This window comes from Hylobates moloch, unplaced genomic scaffold (assembly GCF_009828535.3).
Source record: "Hylobates moloch isolate HMO894 unplaced genomic scaffold, HMol_V3 SCAFFOLD_6, whole genome shotgun sequence".
Taxonomy (NCBI): domain Eukaryota; kingdom Metazoa; phylum Chordata; class Mammalia; order Primates; family Hylobatidae; genus Hylobates; species Hylobates moloch.
The window spans coordinates 112515394-112535413 of record NW_026652281.1 but is presented as its reverse complement, the minus strand read 5'-3'; the positions used below and the strand labels follow the sequence as shown (position 1 = coordinate 112535413).

The following is a 20020-nucleotide window of genomic DNA, read 5'->3' as shown; positions in this document are numbered from 1 at the left end:
GGCACGACAGGGCTCCTCTGCTGCTCTTCGATGTAGAGGCTTGCCAGGGGAAATAGGCACACAGATGCAGCCTCCTTCCTAACCCTCAACTGCAATCTATTTTGTATCCCTTGAGCTCTCAGCTTCTGCTGTTTTTGTCAGATAGCAGACTTCCTTACTGGAAGATACACTCATTCCATGAACCCAGGCCTGACCCACATGAACTGGGTGCAACAGTGGGCTGGAAACATGAGGACTGGACTCAAGAGTGTCCAGCTTGAACTTATTTTCCAACTGCCTTATACAGATAACTTAAAAAAAAAAAAAAAAGGCCACAAGCTAGAAAAAGCAAGGATTCTATCCAAAGCACATTTTATACTAAAATACAAAGGCCAGGTGCAGTGGCTCACACCTGTAACTCCAGCATTTTGGGAGGCTGAGGCAGGAGAATTGAGTGAGGCCAGGAGTTGGAGACCAACCTGGGCAAGATAGTGAGACCTCATCTTTACAAAAAAATAAAAAACTTAGCTGGGTTTGGTGACACGTGCCTGTAGTCTCAGCTACTCAGGAGGCTGAGACAGGAGGATTGCTTGAGCCCAGGAGTTCGAAGCTGCAGTGAGCTATGATTGTGCCACTGCACTCCAGCCTAGGCAACAGCAAGATCCTGTCTGTTAAAAAAAAAAATTAAACCATAAAAATAAGATAGGCTACAGTAAGAGATGGGCCTGGAAAAATATTGATAGAGATCGGCCCGTATGTTGAGGGGAAAAAATAAAGGCAATCCTCTACATATATCAATACTGTTTTCTGGGTTTTCAAGAGAAATCCCTTGAAGGTAGACAAGATGGTAAATGTCACAAGAATAAAAATCAAAGCCTGCAAGTTGACTGCTGCAGACAGAATGGAGAAACTTGTTGTTTTGGTTGGCCTGATGGTCCACTTTTTTTTTTTTTTTTAAACAGATGCCATGTTTTAGTAGCCTTCTCAGTGGGATGCCAGCTTTATAGGCTTTTGCGAAGTGAAACGGGGCATTCATTTTATTTCTTTTAACCTTTGGAAATGATCTCATGTGTGTGTTTCTCTTTTTTTGGACTTGTCATTCAAATGTTTAATTTAAACATGTCACATTTGATATTCCTCCTCCTCCTGTCCTCACCCCCATCCACATGTGCGCACACTGCGTGGACTGATTGCCCCTTGGGCTCATATGTTGGAATCGACCAGGTAGGCCAGCCCTGCCATTGGGGCGTTAGTAAATGTGCCTGTGCGTGGGTCTCGGTCCAACACAGTTGATATACATTTGTTTACCTGTTATAGTTGCAAGTTGTACAGGCTGACATTGCCTCGATCGACAGTGATGCTGTCGTTCACCCGACAAACACTGACTTCTACATCGGTGGTGAAGTAGGTAATGCCTAGCCGGGTGCTGCCGAGTGTGTGTGTGCATGGTCAGTCGGCCGCTGCAGACAGCTTGATCCTTTGACAGCTATGCAGGGCTGCATTCATTTCACACTTCCAGCTGTCCTGACCCTGTCTCCTGTCCCTGGGTTGTGAACCTGAGTAATAAAGCTAGCCGTCAGCCAGGATGTCATGCATCCTGGCTGATGCAGCTCACAAATGGACATTTCTGGTTTGAAAACTGGTTCAGCAGAATCATTTCTTCACCTGCCCCACAAGGCACAGCTTTGTTGGAGACTGGGTTCGCAGATGATTTCAGCTGCAGGAACAATACAGTCACATGGACTGAGTGACATCCAAGACCACCTCCGTGCACTCTGAAGAGCAGACAAACACATATGCCTGTGCACAGGTCACCACCCCCACCCCCCTGACCCCCGTCAATCTGTCTCCATGTCAGAAGCACACTTGTTCCTGAAAATGGCCTTAAAGCCTCAGGTGCGCAAGGAGGACCCTTTCCAAATGCTTGCCCACACTTAGGGTTCTCAGACTTCAGGTGCATGAAAATCACCTCAATCTGACATGGTATCCTTAGACTACTCATGAGAAACATCATCCCAGACCCAGAAAGCACCTTCCTTTCCCCTGGCAGCTGATAAGGCATTGTTGGTTGATTCCTGGTGTACTAAATAGCTGAGGGTGGCCAAGACAGAGGGCACTTGAGATGCCATATCCTGAGGCTGCAGATTCCTGGCAGGAGTATCAAATAGTGTCCTGCTTTAAGAACACACTGAGGGGGCTGAGGAGGAGGCACCCATGTGTGATAGAAAAAAGCACAGCTTTGGAGCTAGGTAGAAGGAACTGGAATCCTACTGATCATGGGGCCTGGTCAAGTCACTTAACTCCTCAGTGCTTCAGGTTCCCTATCAAGTAATGGTAATGATGGGAATTACATTAAATGTAAGCAAAGCACCTTGTTTTGTAAAGCCTGGCTCATGATTGGTGCCTGCTGTAAGGTATCACTCATGTGTATATATAATTTTTATAGTAAATGTGCTGGTCCTGAGAGCAGCACTCTGAGTGTGGATTCAAATACCAGCTTCCAAAGAGAATGGTTACATTTCCAGTCAGCAGACAGTGAAGTCATCTGGAAGGATGAGGAGATCAGGATATTCACAAGGGTCCTGGATGGTAGATGTGCAGTAGCTCACAATCTGTGGCTGCCCGGCTCTGCTTGGCATCACTAGCAAAGACTGCTGTTCAGTCTTCCCCAGCCACTGCAGTTTGGACTAGTCACTCTCCTGGGCATTTTAGATTTTGGACATGGATGGAAAGTCAGAATTTGCCAAGTCTGCCAGGCCAAAATGAAATCGGGCTGTAGGCAGTTAAACTCCCCTTTCACAAGACTTTGGAGGAGTTAAAGAGCTCCAAAGTCAGGCAGCTTAAGGGAAAGATGCTTCCTTTTTAAACCAAATGAAAATTTGATAGAAGGGAAGTACTTATGTAGAGAAAAATAAATGAACAGCTAAGGGCTTGCCTTTGTCATAGCTGGGAGTGACTAAGGCCTGGGTTCATCCTGCCATTCAGGACATTTGGTGAAATGGGAATTATGAAACTTCCTAGGCAAAAGTATCTTACCCAGGTCCAGGGAGAGGAGAAAGTTGGCCTGCCTGCTGCAGCCTGAGGAAGGCCGTGCCCAGCAGGATTAGCCATGCCAGGAGGCAGAGTTGCAGCTTTGAGATAGGGCTGAAGCCTTGGGGAAGTAACAGGCAGACCCAGCTGTGCCACCCAGAAGAGCCCAGTCCTTCCTGAATTGTGACTGGAATGGGTCTCTTTGGAATAAGGACGGTGCTAATGCTTTACCTCTGACATGTTCGCCTACAACCCATTGATAGGCACAGGGTGGGGAATTATTAGCTTCCAAGCCACAGGAGCAATCTGGGCCCAAAAGCTTGCCCAGGACCCTGGCACACATCACTCACCGACACTGTCACACCTGCAGAAATCCTCAGCAGGTTCAGACACCCCAACTGGCCAAGGCAGAAAGACTGCCAGGTCAGAACCCAGTCTTCCAAAGCCCCCTCAGGGCTTTTCTGCCCAGCGGACCAGTCCAAACCAGTACTGACCCCAGATATCTTTTACAATTCCAACGATAAACCAGATTCCTACATGGCCTCAATTGGTTCCAGCTCCCACTTTGATGTGTGAGAGGAGAAAAGAGGAAGCTAGTAATCACTCCATTTCTCATATTTGGTGTGAAGTCCTGAGACTGCTGGAAGAAGGAATCCGAGTGCAGGAATGCTTAGCCCCAGTGATTAACTTTTACCCATCAAAAGTTCTTTCTAACAGTGAAATAGACCACAGGCCTAGCCTGACATTTGTCCAAGCCTAAATTTTCGCTTAGGCTGTTTTGAACACTGATACTTATGCCTGCTTTCTAAGCATGAAATAATGTTCTTGTTCTCATGGGAGTAACACATGTTTATGCTTGGGGGCAAATAAGCCAATTGCTTTATGATTAACCCTGAAGTTAAGCCTAAAAAGCAAGAGTCTTACAATAAGAGTGTTGACAATATGGTTGAAAATGGGCCTGTTTCTTGTTAAAAAGTACACGTGTGTCTACATGAACATGTGCATACATATGTGTGTGTAGGAGTCAAGTCCTGACTGGGTTGATTGCCTGCAATCTAGGGTTCAGTTTTTAAGTTTGGGAAATGCATTTAAGTGTATTTTAACTTGGAAATTTCACTTTTAATTAAAGCAATATTTAAAAGTAAAAATTTTAAACACTCTTCCTAAGATAAAACAGCTTTAATTATAAATCAGCCCATTTTCTTAAATATTTTAGAAAGGAGTTGGTAATCATGATAAAGTAAAAACGTTACTTTATCTTTCAGATTTCTCAGTTCTCACCAAAGAGTTAATTTGATAAAGACTGAGAACCCTAACTAGTCCAGTCTCCAGCATTTTTGTTGCCCTGCCTCAAGCTGGAGAATGGGTTTAAGAGTGAAGGCTAGACTGGGCCCCAGGGGCAGCAGTGTGTGGAATCCAGCTGGTTCCGGCTCCAGATTCCTTTTTCTCAGCTGCAGGGATAGTTTAGGTGAACCTGTATTGGGGTCTCACTCGCCTGGGTTGCATCCACTTTGTGGTGGTGGAGTTGGGCTCTAAGCCCCCGGCCTGCTTCCTCCAGTGCATGGCCCATTCAGCTGCCACCTCTGATGCTGACTTTACTAGAAACATGCAGCAGCAACAGGTGTGACATTCTCACTCTGCCATTTAAAGCCTGTGCTGCTTTCCAGGACAGGTAAAGGCAGGAGGGCAGTCTGAGATCATGAAGAGTAACACAAAATCCCACCTCAAGGATGCTAAGTTTGTACCACCCTCTCTCGGACACAGCTGAGAGCTCCCCTGGGCTATGGCTGCTGGTCATGTTCATCTGCACACCCCAGGCTTCCTACAGCGGGCGGGGGGTGGGTACAGGCCCACTCCTAGCCATTAGCCCTGGTTCTTATTTGGGACAAAGCCCAAGCTGTTTACTCTTCTTCCCAGACACCTCCTGGGGTTAGTTCACTCCTGCAGAACAAACATTCAAAGGAGGCAAGTTTCACTAAGATAATTAACCCTAGTCATCGCAGGGTGACTCCAAAGAGAATTTGGGCTGGTGCATTCCAATGCACCTTGACGGTCCCGTACCAGAATTGTGCCAGGTGCACCTGGAATTTTCCAAGACAAATGTGAATCTTAAGGGGAGTATTTTGTCCTCTTGTGAGGAAAAGTACTTTAAAATGTGCAACACTGAGGAATCAGAGCTTAAGGAAGACTCAGACCCCATTTTGGCCAAACTTGAAAGGCTGATCTTGTTGCTAACTTTGATTGCCACTTGCTGTCCCACATGAGCATCAACCCAGAGTTCTCATAGGTGTTGGTGATCTTGTTTGGGAACTTGGTTTTCACAGCAGGAATTGATGACTTAGCAAGTGCCCTAATTGAAGAAAACTCATTGCTCCCAACCTCCATTGGCTTTTATAGAAAATCTGGTCCTGAGCATTTAGACATCCTCCTTTCCAAGCTTTTTATACAATACAGATTAATCTTTAAGCTCTGCTTCTGATGTTGCCCTTCTTTACTGAAAACAATTCTGAATCATTAATGTAATTAAGAAAATACCGTCTGAGGCCATTTTTATTTTGTATTTGCATATGACACCAAAGCTGCAAAACAGGAACTAAGCATGGTAATAATGCTGGTCCAAAGGTGGCCAAGTATGAACACTTCCTTCTAGGCCTGCTGCCAGGAGGAGAGCTGGCTTATTGATGGGAGCATTGTATGCTGCTGAAACCTCCTTACTTGGGGGTTCTCCCCAGAGGCAGAAGAAAACCTAAGGCAGGCATTAGTCTTGGAAGCCAGTACCAGCTGTTATCTCATGCCAATGAAAAGCATCCAGGACAAGCATGTTTGCAAAAAACAAGCATGTCCTGTCTCTTTCACATCTCTGGCACATCCATGATCACCCTGAGTCAGACCCAAATAAGGGGCAGCAGAGACAGCCAGGTGAAGCAGCAATGTGAGGGTAGTAACTGGTGATGACAAAGTCCTTCTCAATTTTACTTTACTAACTTAGCCAAGGCTTAGTTCCTGTTTTGCAGCCTGATGGAAATTTAATAGATCATTTGAAGTATGTAATCACCTGACATGCTAAGTGTCTATGTGTGCCAGAGACACAGAATGGGAACCTGACCCCACCCTGTCCTTGTCTAGGAAACACGCTGGAGAAGAAAGGTGGCAAGGAGTTTGTGGAAGCTGTCCTGGAACTCCGGAAAAAGAACGGGCCCTTGGAAGTAGCTGGAGGTGAGGTGGGAAAGCCACCGTGCTTATCTGGTTGTGGCACATGCAGTATTAGGAATGCCGTTTTGTGAGAGGGCTTAGAATTCAGAGGTGTGTGGCAGTAGAGCCGCATCTTCAAGATGGAGGCTAAGGACAGCCTGTAGCTTTACATCTTAGAGTTTCATCACATGCAGGTTGTCTGGGAAAATCACCTTTGCTTTTTTTTTATTACCTAAAATAGCTCTTATATGTTTGATGTCTAGATCACAAATTTTAAGAAATTATAGGAGCTGAGTTTGGTACATCTAAGAGCTGAGAGTGATACTGAGCCATCCGCAAAACTGCTGGTGAGAGATGCAAATTAAAAATCTTCAGCCATCTGTGTTTGTAAGAGGAAACATATAAATACACATTTCTCATTTGCCAATTACACCTTCCCTGGTATAAGGGGAAGAAAACGACTTGGCATCTGATGTGGGGAGAATTATTGCTAAGACGTGGAGGCAGGGTACTTCTTACTGCTTCAGGTCTGAATTTAGGTGGTCATTTGGGGTGTGCAGGACAGAGGACCTCCTAAGGACCTGAGAGTCCAGTCAGTGGGGAGATCCAGCTCCCCCACCAACTGTGTGAGGACAGATCACCCACTTCCTCACTTGGGGCTCTGGTTTTCTCTTCTTACTACCCAATTCCAATGCCTATCCTGTCTTTTAAATCCTCTGTTTTAAAAATGAATCTTAAACTCTCTCGGAGGGTCCACCAGGCCTTGCCCCTCTATTCCCAGTGACAAATGACATCCCTTCCAGGCTAGTCTCAGGATCCAGTAGGATTGATTCCCTTTGCTGATCTGTGCCTTTGACCTCTGCTCTGCCACTTCTGTTTTACCTGCAAGGGGCATGACCTACAGGGCTCTAATTATAAAGTTCTCCCAGGCAGTTCCACCAAAGTCCCACATTGTACAAGGGAAGGCATACACAGTTTTAACTACCTAGCCAGGGGCAGCTGGCCTTTCCCCAGGCCCTTTAAAACACCTGTTTGACCAGCCCGCGGGTCCTTTCCCATCGGGGTTCCAGCTTGAGTCCTGCTGGTAGCCCTTGGCACAAGGTCTGGTAGGCAGCCTGGTGCTACCACGTACCAAACTCTGCTGGGGAAACCTCAGCCACAGCAGATGCAAACCCATTAGGTATAGCATGGTTCAAGATATTTTTGCTTGTTTCAATAACACTTCTTTTGTTCTTGATTTTAAGGGCTATTTTAGAAACTGCTTTAAAATATTTTTGAAAGTATAAAGAGGTGAATAAAACATACTCCTGTTCCACTGTGCAAAGATAGTCACTGTTAATGTTTCTTTCCAGTCGTTTTCTATGCATAGTTTAGCCGTGACTTCTCATGGGGACAAACCCACTGGTTTAATTCAACCCCGCATTGTCAGGTTTTTATAGGTCAGCCCAGAGTTCTCAAACCCAGTCACAAAGCAGAGCCAGGACTCAAATTCACACCCTGTGACTGAGCTGTTTCTACTGTACCATGAGACACTACCCACAAATCGCTCCTTCTCCAGTATCTACGACACAACCATAACAAACCATACCCCTTGGACAGATATTCCTTAAAAAAAAAAAAAAAAAAAGAGTTTCAGAACTACCCGACCAAATACAAAAAGTTTGGATGTTTTACTTTAGCAGTGGTGTGGAGACTCTAGTGTGCTCTTGTATAGAAGCGTAGCATGCAGCTAAACCCAGATGCTTCTTTGCAGAGCATCTGTGGACAGGGATTCTGGAACATGCTCTGGGAGACATGGTACTTTGCAGTTTGTGGCAGACCCCAGGCCTGTGTCCTTAGATCTGGCAAGGGAAAGGCAAGTCTTTGGTGGAGATGTATAGCTAGAAAGGGGCCCCTCTTCTAGGAAAAGAAAAACACAGTTCCTTAAAAACTAGTCTAATTCTCCCACAAATAAACAGGATCCGTTATTCACACGGTGAGGCCATCCTCAGCAGGGAGAAGACAGTGGCAGAGTGGAGATGCTGGTCAGGTTGCTTAGCAGATAATTTAAAGCAGTTGCTTTCCTAGTAGCTTTGTCCTGAATTGGGTCTGGGAGATTTAGAGAAAACATCATAGTAGAGACAAATACATCATATTGGTGTGCAAGTCGATAATTAGCACACCAGTCGACTTGAAGAAGAAGGGTTGGAAACCCAAAACAATTATTTTGAGGCTGCAAATGTTCTGACACGTTGAGTTTGCGTTCAGTTGAGTTTGATGGGTAAGGCTCTGCCTCTGGGAGAACCGTGTATGCTTTCTGAGAGTGGAGAGAGGCTTACTACGAACTTGGTCAAAATTCCTGGTGGTGACACATCATAATGCCAACTTTCCAAGGGTGTGGCTTGGCTCCAGCTCACGTTGGAATCACAACGCAGCAGACAGCTGTGGAACTCCTCAGACACAGGCCATTGGAGGGCCCAGAAAGATGTACCGTGGCAGGGGAGTGGGTCCATGTTTGGCATCTTGTGCTTTGCAGTGAACCAGAGCTCACTGTTTCTGTTTCATCCCCACACCACTAGCTGCTGTCAGCGCAGGACACGGCCTGCCCGCCAAGTTTGTGATCCACTGTAATAGTCCAGTCTGGGGTGCAGACAAGTGTGAAGAACTTCTGGAAAAGACAGTGAAAAACTGCTTGGCCCTGGCTGATGATAAGAAGCTGAAATCCATTGCATTTCCATCCATCGGCAGCGGCAGGTAGGGGCACATGCTTGTTACATATCAGTCATGGGTGTGTCTCTCTGCACACATGTGGCCCATAATTGTGGTGCTCTCACTCTGTGCAAGGCCCGCGGAGGCTGCCTTAACCAAGGAGACCAGAAGCACGACATAGGGAAGAATGCACAGACATTAAATGATGGTGAGGGTCAATTAGAGAGACCCAAATCCCAAGGATGATATAAAACTTCAGTTTTGATAGCAAATGTCATCACAGAAGGGGACCCCAGTGTGTACTGGGACCACAGAAATGGCGCCTCAGAGAGTAAGTTTTGAAGGGTACAGTGACATGGGTGGAGATCTGGAGGTGTGAATACAGGGATACAAATGAACAGCTTGGCTGTCTCAGAATAAGTCTATAGCTGTGTTATGGTCTGTCCCCCAAACCACAGTATTCTTTGGATAAAGCCCTCTGCCCCTTTCCTTTCTACTTAAAAGCATATTTCACCTCCTGAGAACCTCCATCTCTACCTGACTCACTGTCTTACTGCCCTAGGGTAACCCTGCTGGCCTGCTAATGAGGTAATGGGACCTGGTGGAATGGAATGGGGAATTATGTGAGATTTAAACAGGGCTAGGCCCTACTCCACTTCCTGTCCCAGAAAATCCTCAGGGAGACTCACCAAGGTCTTCACGAGCAACACAATTGCCCCTAAGACATAACACATACCCAGAGGACCACTACGGGAGAAGTCTAGTTTTTCAACAGCTGATGATGCAGGTAGGGCTCAGGGCAACCCCCCAATACCTACCTGGTTGTACACCCCACACATATCAGCAAATAACCTATCAGGTTGGAACAGCACTGCACTCTGGCTTAGGGGTCAGGCCTGGAGTTGCGTCCTGGCTTGGCCACTAACCAGGTGAGTGATGACATGTAAATTAACCCCCATTCTGAGAAGTTGGCATAATAATCCCCCCATGCAGTATCTCAGGGTTGCTCTAGAAATTAAAGGAGCTCTTAGAAGGCAGAGTGCTTTCAGAAGTGTGTCCCATGATGCAGACATGAGGACCAGTCAGGGCAGAGCCACCTCTGAGATTGTGTCCCACTGCCCATTGCTATGGTCCTCCCTACCAAGGGTCTAAGTCCAAGGCCTCTGGAAGGCTCGAGGTCTGCATTGGGCACTGAAGCAAAGAGAAACTGGCCTTTAGAGGCTGCAGCTGTTAACAACTTGCGCCGAAGAGGAGCCATAACCTGAGGTTCTGTATTGGCAGGTGGCTTGCTTTGGACAGAGTATCTGCCACTGCTCCTGGGGCTTCCCATCCCAGCTTGTGAGCCTTCTGGGATCTCTGCCCATCAGCCCCTCCCAGCACCCAAGGAAGACAGGGCTGTGCAGCACCAACTGCCTGTGACCCTGCAGGCTGTCCCTTCCTTCTGGGCGAGCCTGAGCAACAGTCCTCAGAACCATGTCCTGAACTGATAGATAGCTGCTGTCTCCAAAGCACTTTCCTTCCAAACTTTTGAGAGGATAGAGAGTAGATTTTGCCATTTTCTGCTTAGGCAGGCCTCTTGATTTTGCCTCCTGCATGCTGCCATCACTGAGGTCCCACACCTCAAGACTGGTGGCAGAACTAGTACAGAGTGGGCTTCCTGTCACTTGACATTCTGCCTAGCAAAAGGCCTTGCCCACAGGCAGATGGGCACTGCCACCATTCCCCAGGGCTTTCTATAGCCAAGGCCATGTGTGACTGGCAGGACCCACCAGTACCAGGATCTGGGGAAAGATCTCTGGTTGCGCCTGCACCTTCTCTAGGGCCTGTATCACTGCCCGCCACCCGCCGCTGCCCCCACTTCTCCCAGTCAAGGGCAAAACAGCAGAATGAGCATTTCCCCAGCAACCCCTCACCAGTCGTTGAGCTATGGGCAGGCTTGCCTCCCCCTTCCCTGGCCTCGCATCTCTGGGCTGTCTGGTCCTGGGGCTCTGAGTGAGGCCCCTCAGCTCTCCTGTCCTGTGCGACCTTTGGTTAAATGAATCAACCTCTCTGCCGTGGTCTGCCTTATCAGCAAGTGAGGCTATAGGGACTGCCCATCCTGACAAATGGTTCTGAGGCTCAGTTAATTAGTGCTTCAGATGCACTTTGATCTGCTCTGATGAAAGGTGCTTCCGAAGAGGGAGGCAATAGGAAACTTTATTGGAGGTAATAATTTCACACCCTTTCATATGGGTATTGGGAAATTTTTAATTGAAGCACAAAAGTAATTCTCATAAAAGAGCATCTGTTATTACAAACTTATTTACGTTTTTCATGGAGTAAAAAGTAGGAATAAAAATAAATAATCAATTGAAAGCTTGAAGGGGGGAAGTGCCGAAGGCAGCACATGTGTACAGCTACCCAGGCCACATCTGCCAGGCAGACCTCACCCCATAGAGCTGTGTAAAACAGCTGCCCTCTCTTTCATGAGTAAAAAAAAAAATGGGATTACACCACAGCCGGCCAGTAAATCACAGTGGGTTTTAGGAGGGGAAATAAAACAGCTTGTTTGTTGCATCCAGTGTCTCTGGCATGAAAGTAAGGTTGGAATTAAAACAGTATAAAGGTAAGCATGTTGGGAAAGAGCCATTGGTAAAGGATCACTCTCACAGCTGAGGCCCAGTGGCACAGCCTACATGGAAGATGACCATAACCACACCTGTGTGATGGCTCCCTCCAGCCTGTCGGCCTTGCTGGGGGCAAGTGAGTCCCTGGCATCTGGACATCCTGTCCTCAGCAATTCTGGTCACGATATTTATGGATACCCCCACTCCCTCAGCTCTGTTTCACATTAGAGGTGACCCCTCTCCAGAGGGGTAGTACCTAGAGAATACTAGTTAGGAGCTTTGATTAAACTTTCCTTAGATTTATGAGCTTAAAAGGAAAAGCTGGTTTATTTTTTTCAAGCTACTATTTATGGGTATGTGTTGAGCCCCAAGCACTGTGCTAAACCCTTTATCTGCATTATCTCACAGCAGCCCTACAAGGTGAGCAGCGTTATTCCTTTCAAGGGCAAAGAAACTGAAGCATAGGAGGGGTTAAGTAACTCATCTGAGGTCACTCAACTTGTACTTGGTAGAGTGAGAATTTGATCAGAAGCCCTTGGCTTCAGAGCTGTTAGGCTCATGAAACCCCTGCCTCCCATCTCCATTGGTCAGCCAGACCCCAGGTCCCACCTCCTCATCCTACCACAGGACTGCCCCCTGTCTGTGTACTCTCTGTGCATAAAACACTACCTGGGAACTCCCTGACCTGCCCAAGTATATGCCATCAGCCTCTTTCCCCTCCTAAGCATTGGCTTCAGAGGCGAGATAAAAGGACAGAAACTCAAGAGACCTTTGAATGGGGGAGAATTTTTCATTTACCCAAAGCCTGGGAGCCTGGAGTGAGAGGCCACTTTGGGGCTTCCCCACCCCCTCTCTAGCTGCAGAGGGCACAGCTCAGGGGAGTGGTGGCCGCATCACCATCGCTTCTGAATGTTCTCCCTCCTGTATACCATTGCTCTCGGCTCAGGATCCTGATGACTTGGATCAAAGTGGCCTGTGGCTGGGGCAACTTCAAACAACCTGGTAATTACTAAAAAATGGTAAAGGCCTAAGAGCAGCCCACGGCACAGTGCGAGGGGGACCTAATCTTAGCAGAAGAATGTCTATACCCTAAGTGACAGACAAAGAATACCAGAATCCACCTCTACTCCTCCCCAGCCATCAAGGGCAAGCTCGCAGTCTGTCTGCTCCAGAAAAATCTCCCTGGACTCCCAGGATACAGCCTCTTCCCGCTGTGACTCTCTGAGGTCCCTAATGAGCTCCCAGCCTGGATTTGCTGCATACCTGCCTGGCCCCAGCCCTGGAAGGTGAGCTCACTGAGAGCAGGGGTGCTTGGTGAAGTCCCACTCAAGGAGAGGGCTGAGGAGAGCTGGGATGTCGTCCTCTGCGTGTCCAGACAGGACCGTGGGACAAGCATCCAATGTGTACACCTCCAGCCATTACTGAGGAGGCTGACCCAAGAGGGCATCTTGCACTGGCCCTGGGAAACTGAGGTCCAGGACTCTTGGGAAAGGCAAAGGGCATTACAGACACAACTGGAGTGAATTTAGGGAAAGCTCAGATGTCTCTTTAGTCTGCTTAAGGTCCCAGCCCTATGGTGTAGGAAACACTTGACTCCAGAGGAACTTAAGGAACGTGCCATAAACACAACCCACAGGCCAGGTCAGGGGCTGAAGAGAGAGTGGAAACAACACAGTGCACTCATCTCCCGGGTGGGGCTGATGGTGGCCGCAGTACTGGCAGCCTCATCATCACCACCATTGTCATCACTGCATAGACCCCAGAAACACCTAATTTCTAGTGGAGGAAATTAATGCTTAGAGAGGTTAACGCCCTGGCCCAAAGCAGCTGGGATTCAAACCCAATTCTGACTCGAGTGGAAGCCCTTAGCCCCTCTTGCTCTGCGGCATCTGATCTGAAAGGTAGGCAGTGCAGCTGTAGGACAGAGTGGCTGGCACAGAGGCCAGGCCAGGCAGGAATGGCTATTCAGAGGGGCCGTGGTTATGCAAGTAGCAGGTGAACCCAGCTGAGAAGCCAAAGATGCGACACCAGTGGGCATGAGTGCTCCCGAAAGCAGTCAGTACTGCGCCGGGGAGCCTCTGTGTAGCCCCTGCTGCCGCATGCCCACGGTCACGGCCAGCAGCTCTCTGGGGTCCAAGGCCAACATTGTTAGCTCTGTGTAACTGCAAGGACAACAGCAGTCACCCAGTCACAGCTATCCCAGGGACAAGGGGGGAGGAGGTGGGTTTCTACTGCATGAGCCTTTTAAAAGACCCTTCAAAGCCACCTACTTTCTAGACACAGCTCCTCTTAACTGAAGACTCTGTGCCATGCCCTGGTGCTTTGTATTTTCTTGTCCCAGACTCTGACTCCATTTCACAGGATGGGGAAACAAGGCACCGAAGTGGGACCACAACTCAAATCCTGTGTGACTCTGGGAAATCCTGAGCTCTTAACCACTCTGCTTCTCTACCCTGGAGGGAGTAGGGCTGTCAGGCCACCCATGCCTCAGAGGCAGACCTGGGTCTGACCTGCCCCAGCTGCTGCATGTGCCACTGCTGCCTCTGTCTGGAGGCTGCAGGGCTGTGTGTGGAGTGCTCTTGCAGGGCATCCACCTACACATTCCATTTTGCTACAGGCATTCTAACTGGCAGCAAGACATTTTGAGGCCCACCAGAAAAATGTTAGGAAAGCCGTTACCTCCGCCATTCCTTCCTGGCAGCCTGCGCAGTCCAGAGCAGCCACAGTCCCATAGTAGGGTTTCTTCCTTAGGCTGTAGCTTCCTAGGACAGAGGGATGGATTTGTCAACAAAGGGTTGTCCTGGAAACAAATCCAGACTCATGTTCACCCACCAACAACCTTGAAATGCTTGCAAGGCCAGAGACATTCCAGTGGAACCATCTGCTATTAACGGGACAGTAGGCAGGTGTGGGCACTGCAACTCTAAAACATTTGATACTGACCTCTCTCCCCCACTTGCAGATCCTAAACAGCTGGGTCCACCCTGCCAGCTTGGATTATAAAGTCCATGCTGGCTATTTGTAGAACAGCAGTTCTCAAAAGCTGCTAGACCTGCTGAATCAAACTGTTGTGTTTTGACAAGCTCTCCAGAATTCCGATGCAGGCTAAAGCTTGAGAACTATTGATGTAGAGGAATAGAAAAGAATATTTCCTCACTGAAAGTCACATACCCTTTTGTAAGGGTCCAAGGCAGAGGCAAGGAAAGCCCCAGGAGGGGTCTGTGTCAGAAAGCACTGGTCACAGGCAGGAGTGACTGGCACACTTCTGGTGTGTTCCAGGGAGACCCCTTGGGACCTCCTAGTCAGCATGGCACAGCATGGGCATAGGCCAGGCCACACTGTGTCTGCATCATACCACGTCTCACCCAGCTTGTGTGGGATGTAGCTAACCGTTGGAGACAGCTGCCTGGGTATGCAGCCCGGCTGCAGCTCCAGAAGCCCTACCCCAGGGCTAGCTCAGCTAGGCAGACCATCAGGCCACCTGACAGCTGCTGTTTGCAGTAGCTCCACAGACCCCCAGCCCAGCCCAGCCCAGCTCCCTGTGCACGTGTGAGGCTGAGACAGGCAGGAGGGCACCTCACTGCAGGGACCTTGGAGCTGGCAGAGCATGGTCTTGGGCTTCACATGCAAAATGCAACTTCTCACAGCTCCTCTCAGCACTCTGCAGCCCCCGTTCATCCAGATCACATCCACAGACTGGGCTCTGCCTGCTCCAGAAGCCCTTGGCCCCTTGGCCCAAGTACAGGCTGCAACAGGACCGAGGAGCCCAGCCCACAGTTGGAAGCTACCTGAGCTGCTGGAAAGATGCCCCCCAAAAATGGAAGATTGAGTTTATCTCCTCAAGCAATTCCCAGTGTGGCTCATTCCAGATAACCTGTCCTCTGTGCTCCTTGACTCCTGTGAATATAGTCAAGGCAGCTCTGCCTGGTGTGGGCCAAGATTTCAGATCTGCAAACAGCACTGGTGCCAGAGGAACGACCTTCCCACTCTCAGCAGAGCCCTTTTCTTTCACTGTACATGCCACCGTCCATCCAGGCCCACCTATTAGTCTAGAATCACCAGGGTCTCCCGGGAGGAAGCTGTGCAGGTCTAACGCCACTCTCGTGGCCAGAGCGGCTCTGGAGCTCTGACCTCTCATGGGAAGAGTTGTATGCACTGGCTGCTCTGTGGGTGTGCTCTGTGGCTGAGGAGCTGCCGCCTGTGTGTGAAGGAACCCTGGGTTGCCCCCCACTAATTGCCCGCAGGCTCCTTCACATAGGCTGGGGGCACATCTCTTGTCTTCTAAGAGTGAACTCCACTCCTGAGGCATCCAGAAGCCCCTAAGTCTCCACAAGCCAGGTGAAGCCATGTGTGGTCAAAAGCAAGTAACAAGAGGGTTTCCCCTGTGGCTGTGAAATGCATTGTGCACTGTCAACAGTGGACTGCTGAGATGTTCCAGGGCCAAGCCAGGAGGTTCAGAGTGCACAGGCCTGCAGTGAGTGAAGCTAGCAGTACTACAGTAGATACCCAACTTACACCTCTAGAAACCCCTCCACCTGGCAGCAGGTGCCTCATGTGAGGGAGAGCTCCAGCTGAAATAGGCGGGCTGGCCTAGCACTTCGGACACCAACACGCCCACAGGCTCAGGCGGATCTGTGACTGTAGATGTGCCAATGAACAAAGAGCTACCCATGAGAGCTGGCCCCAGACTCACCCTTAGTATCAACTGTAAAATGGGACCAGTAAGGGATGTGAATCCAGGGCCACTGGCTCAAAACCCAGGTTTTCACTAGACCAGGCAAGCTGCTCATCTCCTCCTGGATCCCCTGGGCTACCCACATGCCATACTGACCAGGAGCAGCCTCAGGCACACCACAGAGCAGTGAGGGCCAGTCTTGCCAGTCCTGATTTCACATTTTTAAGTCCAGAGCACCTACCTCCAAAAATTGCCACACGACATTTACTTGAAGTGGAAATGTGTGTGGATTCAAACACATTTGGCTTGGAAACTTGGATGATAGCCCTGAGTTGAAGAGCCCACAGCTCCCTGCGTTCTGGCCTCTGGGGTGATACTGCTGGTGTGTGTTAGAGGGTGGATTCCTGGGCAGTGGCCCCTGGTGTGAAGGGGTAACCCTTCTGTGTGGGTGGATAGAGGTCAGTGCCTTCCCAGAGAACCTGCAGCCATCCCCTGGGGCTGACATCGAGAGCCTGGGCTATGGCTCAGGCACTGTGCTAGTCAAAGGTATGATGGAAAAAGAAAATCAGGAGCTCACACTGTACTTCGGGGGCTTAATGCACACCACAAAACACTATTCTGTTTGCTGGCTGCTGCCTTCTCTAAAAGCACATAGCACATCCTTCTGCAGGTGCCAGCTCTCTGCCCAGTTGTCTGTCCCCCATCGCATCTTCTGGGCACTGGGCTTTCCCACGCTGGTATACAAGCAGACACGGGGCTCAACAGGCACTGACCCAACACAAGGCAAGCTGCAGCACAGAGGGAGGTGGCCTGTAGGGTGGGGCAGGTCCTGCAGCCCCCGTGGCATCCCAGTTGCTGAGTGCTTGTCTTCTCTTCTCCAGGAACGGTTTTCCAAAGCAGACAGCAGCTCAGCTGATTCTGAAGGCCATCTCCAGTTACTTTGTGTCCACAATGTCCTCTTCCATCAAAACGGTGTACTTCGTGCTTTTTGACAGCGAGAGTATAGGCATCTATGTGCAGGAAATGGCCAAGCTGGATGCCAACTAGGCTGAGCAACGACAGAACCAGCTGCACCATGTACCCCACCTCCAATTTAAAAGAAAAAAAAAATCCCCTTCACTCCTACTGGGAGGTGGGACCCCTTTCATTTTCAGTTTTGCTCATCTAGGGAAAATAAGGCTTTGGTTTCCAGTTTAATTGTTTTTGACCTTCTAAAATGTTTTTATGTTAGCACTGATAGTTGGCATTACTGTTGTTAAGCACTGTGTTCCAGACCGTGTCTGACTTAGTGTAACCTAGGAGATTTTATAGTTTTATTTTAATGAAACCCTGATTGACGCACAGCAGTGGGGAGAACAGCGTCTTTTACCTGTCACCGAAGCCAGGAAGCCCGTTTGTAACCGTGTGTTGTGGTGCTTTATCGTACACCCAGTGGCGTTCTTTTTACTCTAATGTTCTTTTTGTTTCCCCCCTCAGAAGAATCATGAATTTGCAACAGACCTAATTTTTGGTTACTTTTTGTCTTATTGATGGATTTGAAAACGAAAGATTTAAAAAGGCAAAGCAGAATCTGTTGTCCTTAATTATATTTGCAATTTGGAATTTGTGTGAGTTGAGTTAGTAAAATGTTAAACTGTTGTTGTGACTGGTGTGTTTCAGTTATTGTGCCCGTGAGTCATAGGTCTTAAGTCGGCTTCTGCAGTCACAGGATGTGGGGGCAGGGCAGTCCATCCCCCTCAACCCCCACCCTGCTCCCACAACTCCTTGGATGCTCCACAGTGTTCACTGCAACCTGGGTGGGTGTGGGCCATCTGTTGGCCCCAGTGGTTTGTACAGGGAATTTTTATAAAGTCTCACCTTTTGGTTCTGTGTGACCATTGGGCCAGGGTGTTGTCCCCATTCCCCATTCCACAGATGAAGGAGGGAGTGTATCCAAAGCTATGCAGGTGATTTTGTGGCAGGCTCCAGACCCTGAGCCCAGCTCTCTCCTACCATTGTCCCCTTCTGACAGTCTGTGGCTTAGGGCTGGGCCTGGCCACTTGCTGATGGAGCTTCTGGAGCCTCATTCCCTCTGCCGAGGCTGCTGGGTCTGTCATCCCTGCAGGACAGGATCCCTCGCAGAAGGGTGCCTGGAGCTTTCCAAGGACAAGCCGCCACAGCCAAGGCTCCTGGGATGTGCTGGCAGCTTTCACGTGCCTTCTCACCGCCAAGGCTGTTGAGGGATGTTGATTATCTAGGAAGACCTCAGCCAAGCCAGAGTAGCTAAAATATGTGTTAGCAAAACATGGACACTCTGCTTCAAAGGGCACTTACACCTTAACCTAAATTTGCCTAAAATACACAGAAGACTCTTTCCATCTCTTGAAAGAAAGAGGAAAAAAGAAAAGAGAAAGAAATAAAAGAAAAGAAAGAAAGAAGCCTGCGTCTAAAGCAGACTTTAACCAGGAAGAAATATGCAGTCCACTTCATATCATGGATGAATGTAAAGGATCATTTTTCCTTCCCAAACTGTGCCTAATACAAACTCTTCAAAACAGAAGGTCCTAGACCATCACACAACCAGTCTTTTCCATGAAAGGCAAAGATTTCCAACTTAAACCTGAAAGATGATTTTTCAAAATTTTATCTGAACATAAGGAGTTATGTTACATTTCTTTTCCAAGATCTTTGCTGGGTCTAGATTATGTATTCCTATTTCTTGATTTGAAATGAGAGAGAATGGTGGGGGGGGGGGGGGACTGCATTATCTTTTTAAGAAGCTGATCTTAAAATGATACCACTTCATAGTTAATACCAGCAAAATGCTTAGTCAAACCATACTGTGCGGCCCTCTACCCAAGAGCATTGTTTGTGCAGGTAGGATCTGCAGTGTGGATGCAGGGTAATGGAAAATTGTGGCCACTGTTAGCTGGTCAGACTGATATTTACTGTATGTCAGGTACTGTGCTGAGTCCTTCATGGGTATCATTTCGTTTGGTCCTTGCAATAACCCTATAGGGCAGGTCCTATTATTAGATACATTTTATAGCCGAGGTGATCACACTGCTGAAAAGTGACAACCAGATTCAAATGCAGAGTTTCTGACTACTGTGATATAGGGTCCTGGATGGCACGTGCTTACCAGCAGTCAAAGACAGTCCAGTTGGCCTTGGAATTTCTAACTCGGAGACTGAAACACAGAGGGACTTGTAGATGGAACCAAGGTTTAAATGACTTAATTGGATGGGCTTAACTTTGGAGGAACACCATAGAAGCAAATGTGGTTTTCAGAGATCTTCCACTAGATGTCGCTAAAAGGATTGAGAACTAGAGAAAAGGGCCGCGATTTCTGCTCTCCTTGTAAGATTGCACAAAAGAATAAATTGCATTTATCGCTGTTTGCATGAATGATTTACCATAATCACCTAAATGTCTCTAAACTTTGAATAATCCAAAGTGCATCATGCCCTGTGATGTGGGCACACTGTAGAAATTCTTTTCAATGAAACTGAGGGAAAGTGAGCCAACAAGTTGCCTGGGGTTCCCACCATTGCTAAGCCACTCAATTCGTTTTTAAAACTGGGACCAAAAACTGTTCTCTGATGTCAGCCTCATGCTTTAAGGGGGGAAAAAAGCTCATTACTTTTAAAAAATTGGTGCAACTGCAAGGAATGTCTTGTAATGCACACATGCCTCTATTCAAAAGACAAGTTTGCACTTAGTAAAACTCAACAGAAATGAAAGTATTTTGTGAGGGGGTAAAATCCTGCAGGTTCTAGAGAGGTTAAGTGTTGCAGCCCAGCCGTTCTCTTCACTGTAAGCCTTCAGAGGCAGGCTTGCAGGGGTGCCACCGACAGAGCTGCCCCATCCA

The 20020-nt window shown here is 48.3% G+C and overlaps 1 protein-coding gene across 4 annotated transcripts in view; it reads left to right on the top strand.

Annotated features, from left to right (window-relative positions):
- Positions 1–17815, top strand: part of LOC116471527 (core histone macro-H2A.1) — a 64432-nt gene extending 46617 nt beyond the window's left edge. For 2 of the 4 annotated variants that reach the window (XM_032157958.2, XM_032157957.2), the window contains exons 6-9: positions 1297–1387; positions 6136–6225; positions 8760–8934; positions 17052–17815. In XM_032157958.2, the coding sequence (XP_032013849.1) occupies positions 1297–1387; positions 6136–6225; positions 8760–8934; positions 17052–17217 (522 nt within the window). In that variant the 3' untranslated portion in view covers positions 17218–17815. The remainder of the gene's footprint in view (positions 1–1296; positions 1388–6135; positions 6226–8759; positions 8935–17051) is intronic. The other 2 variants (XM_032157956.2, XM_032157954.2) reach the window with 1 other exon arrangement.
- The last annotated feature ends 2205 nt before the right edge of the window (positions 17816–20020 follow it).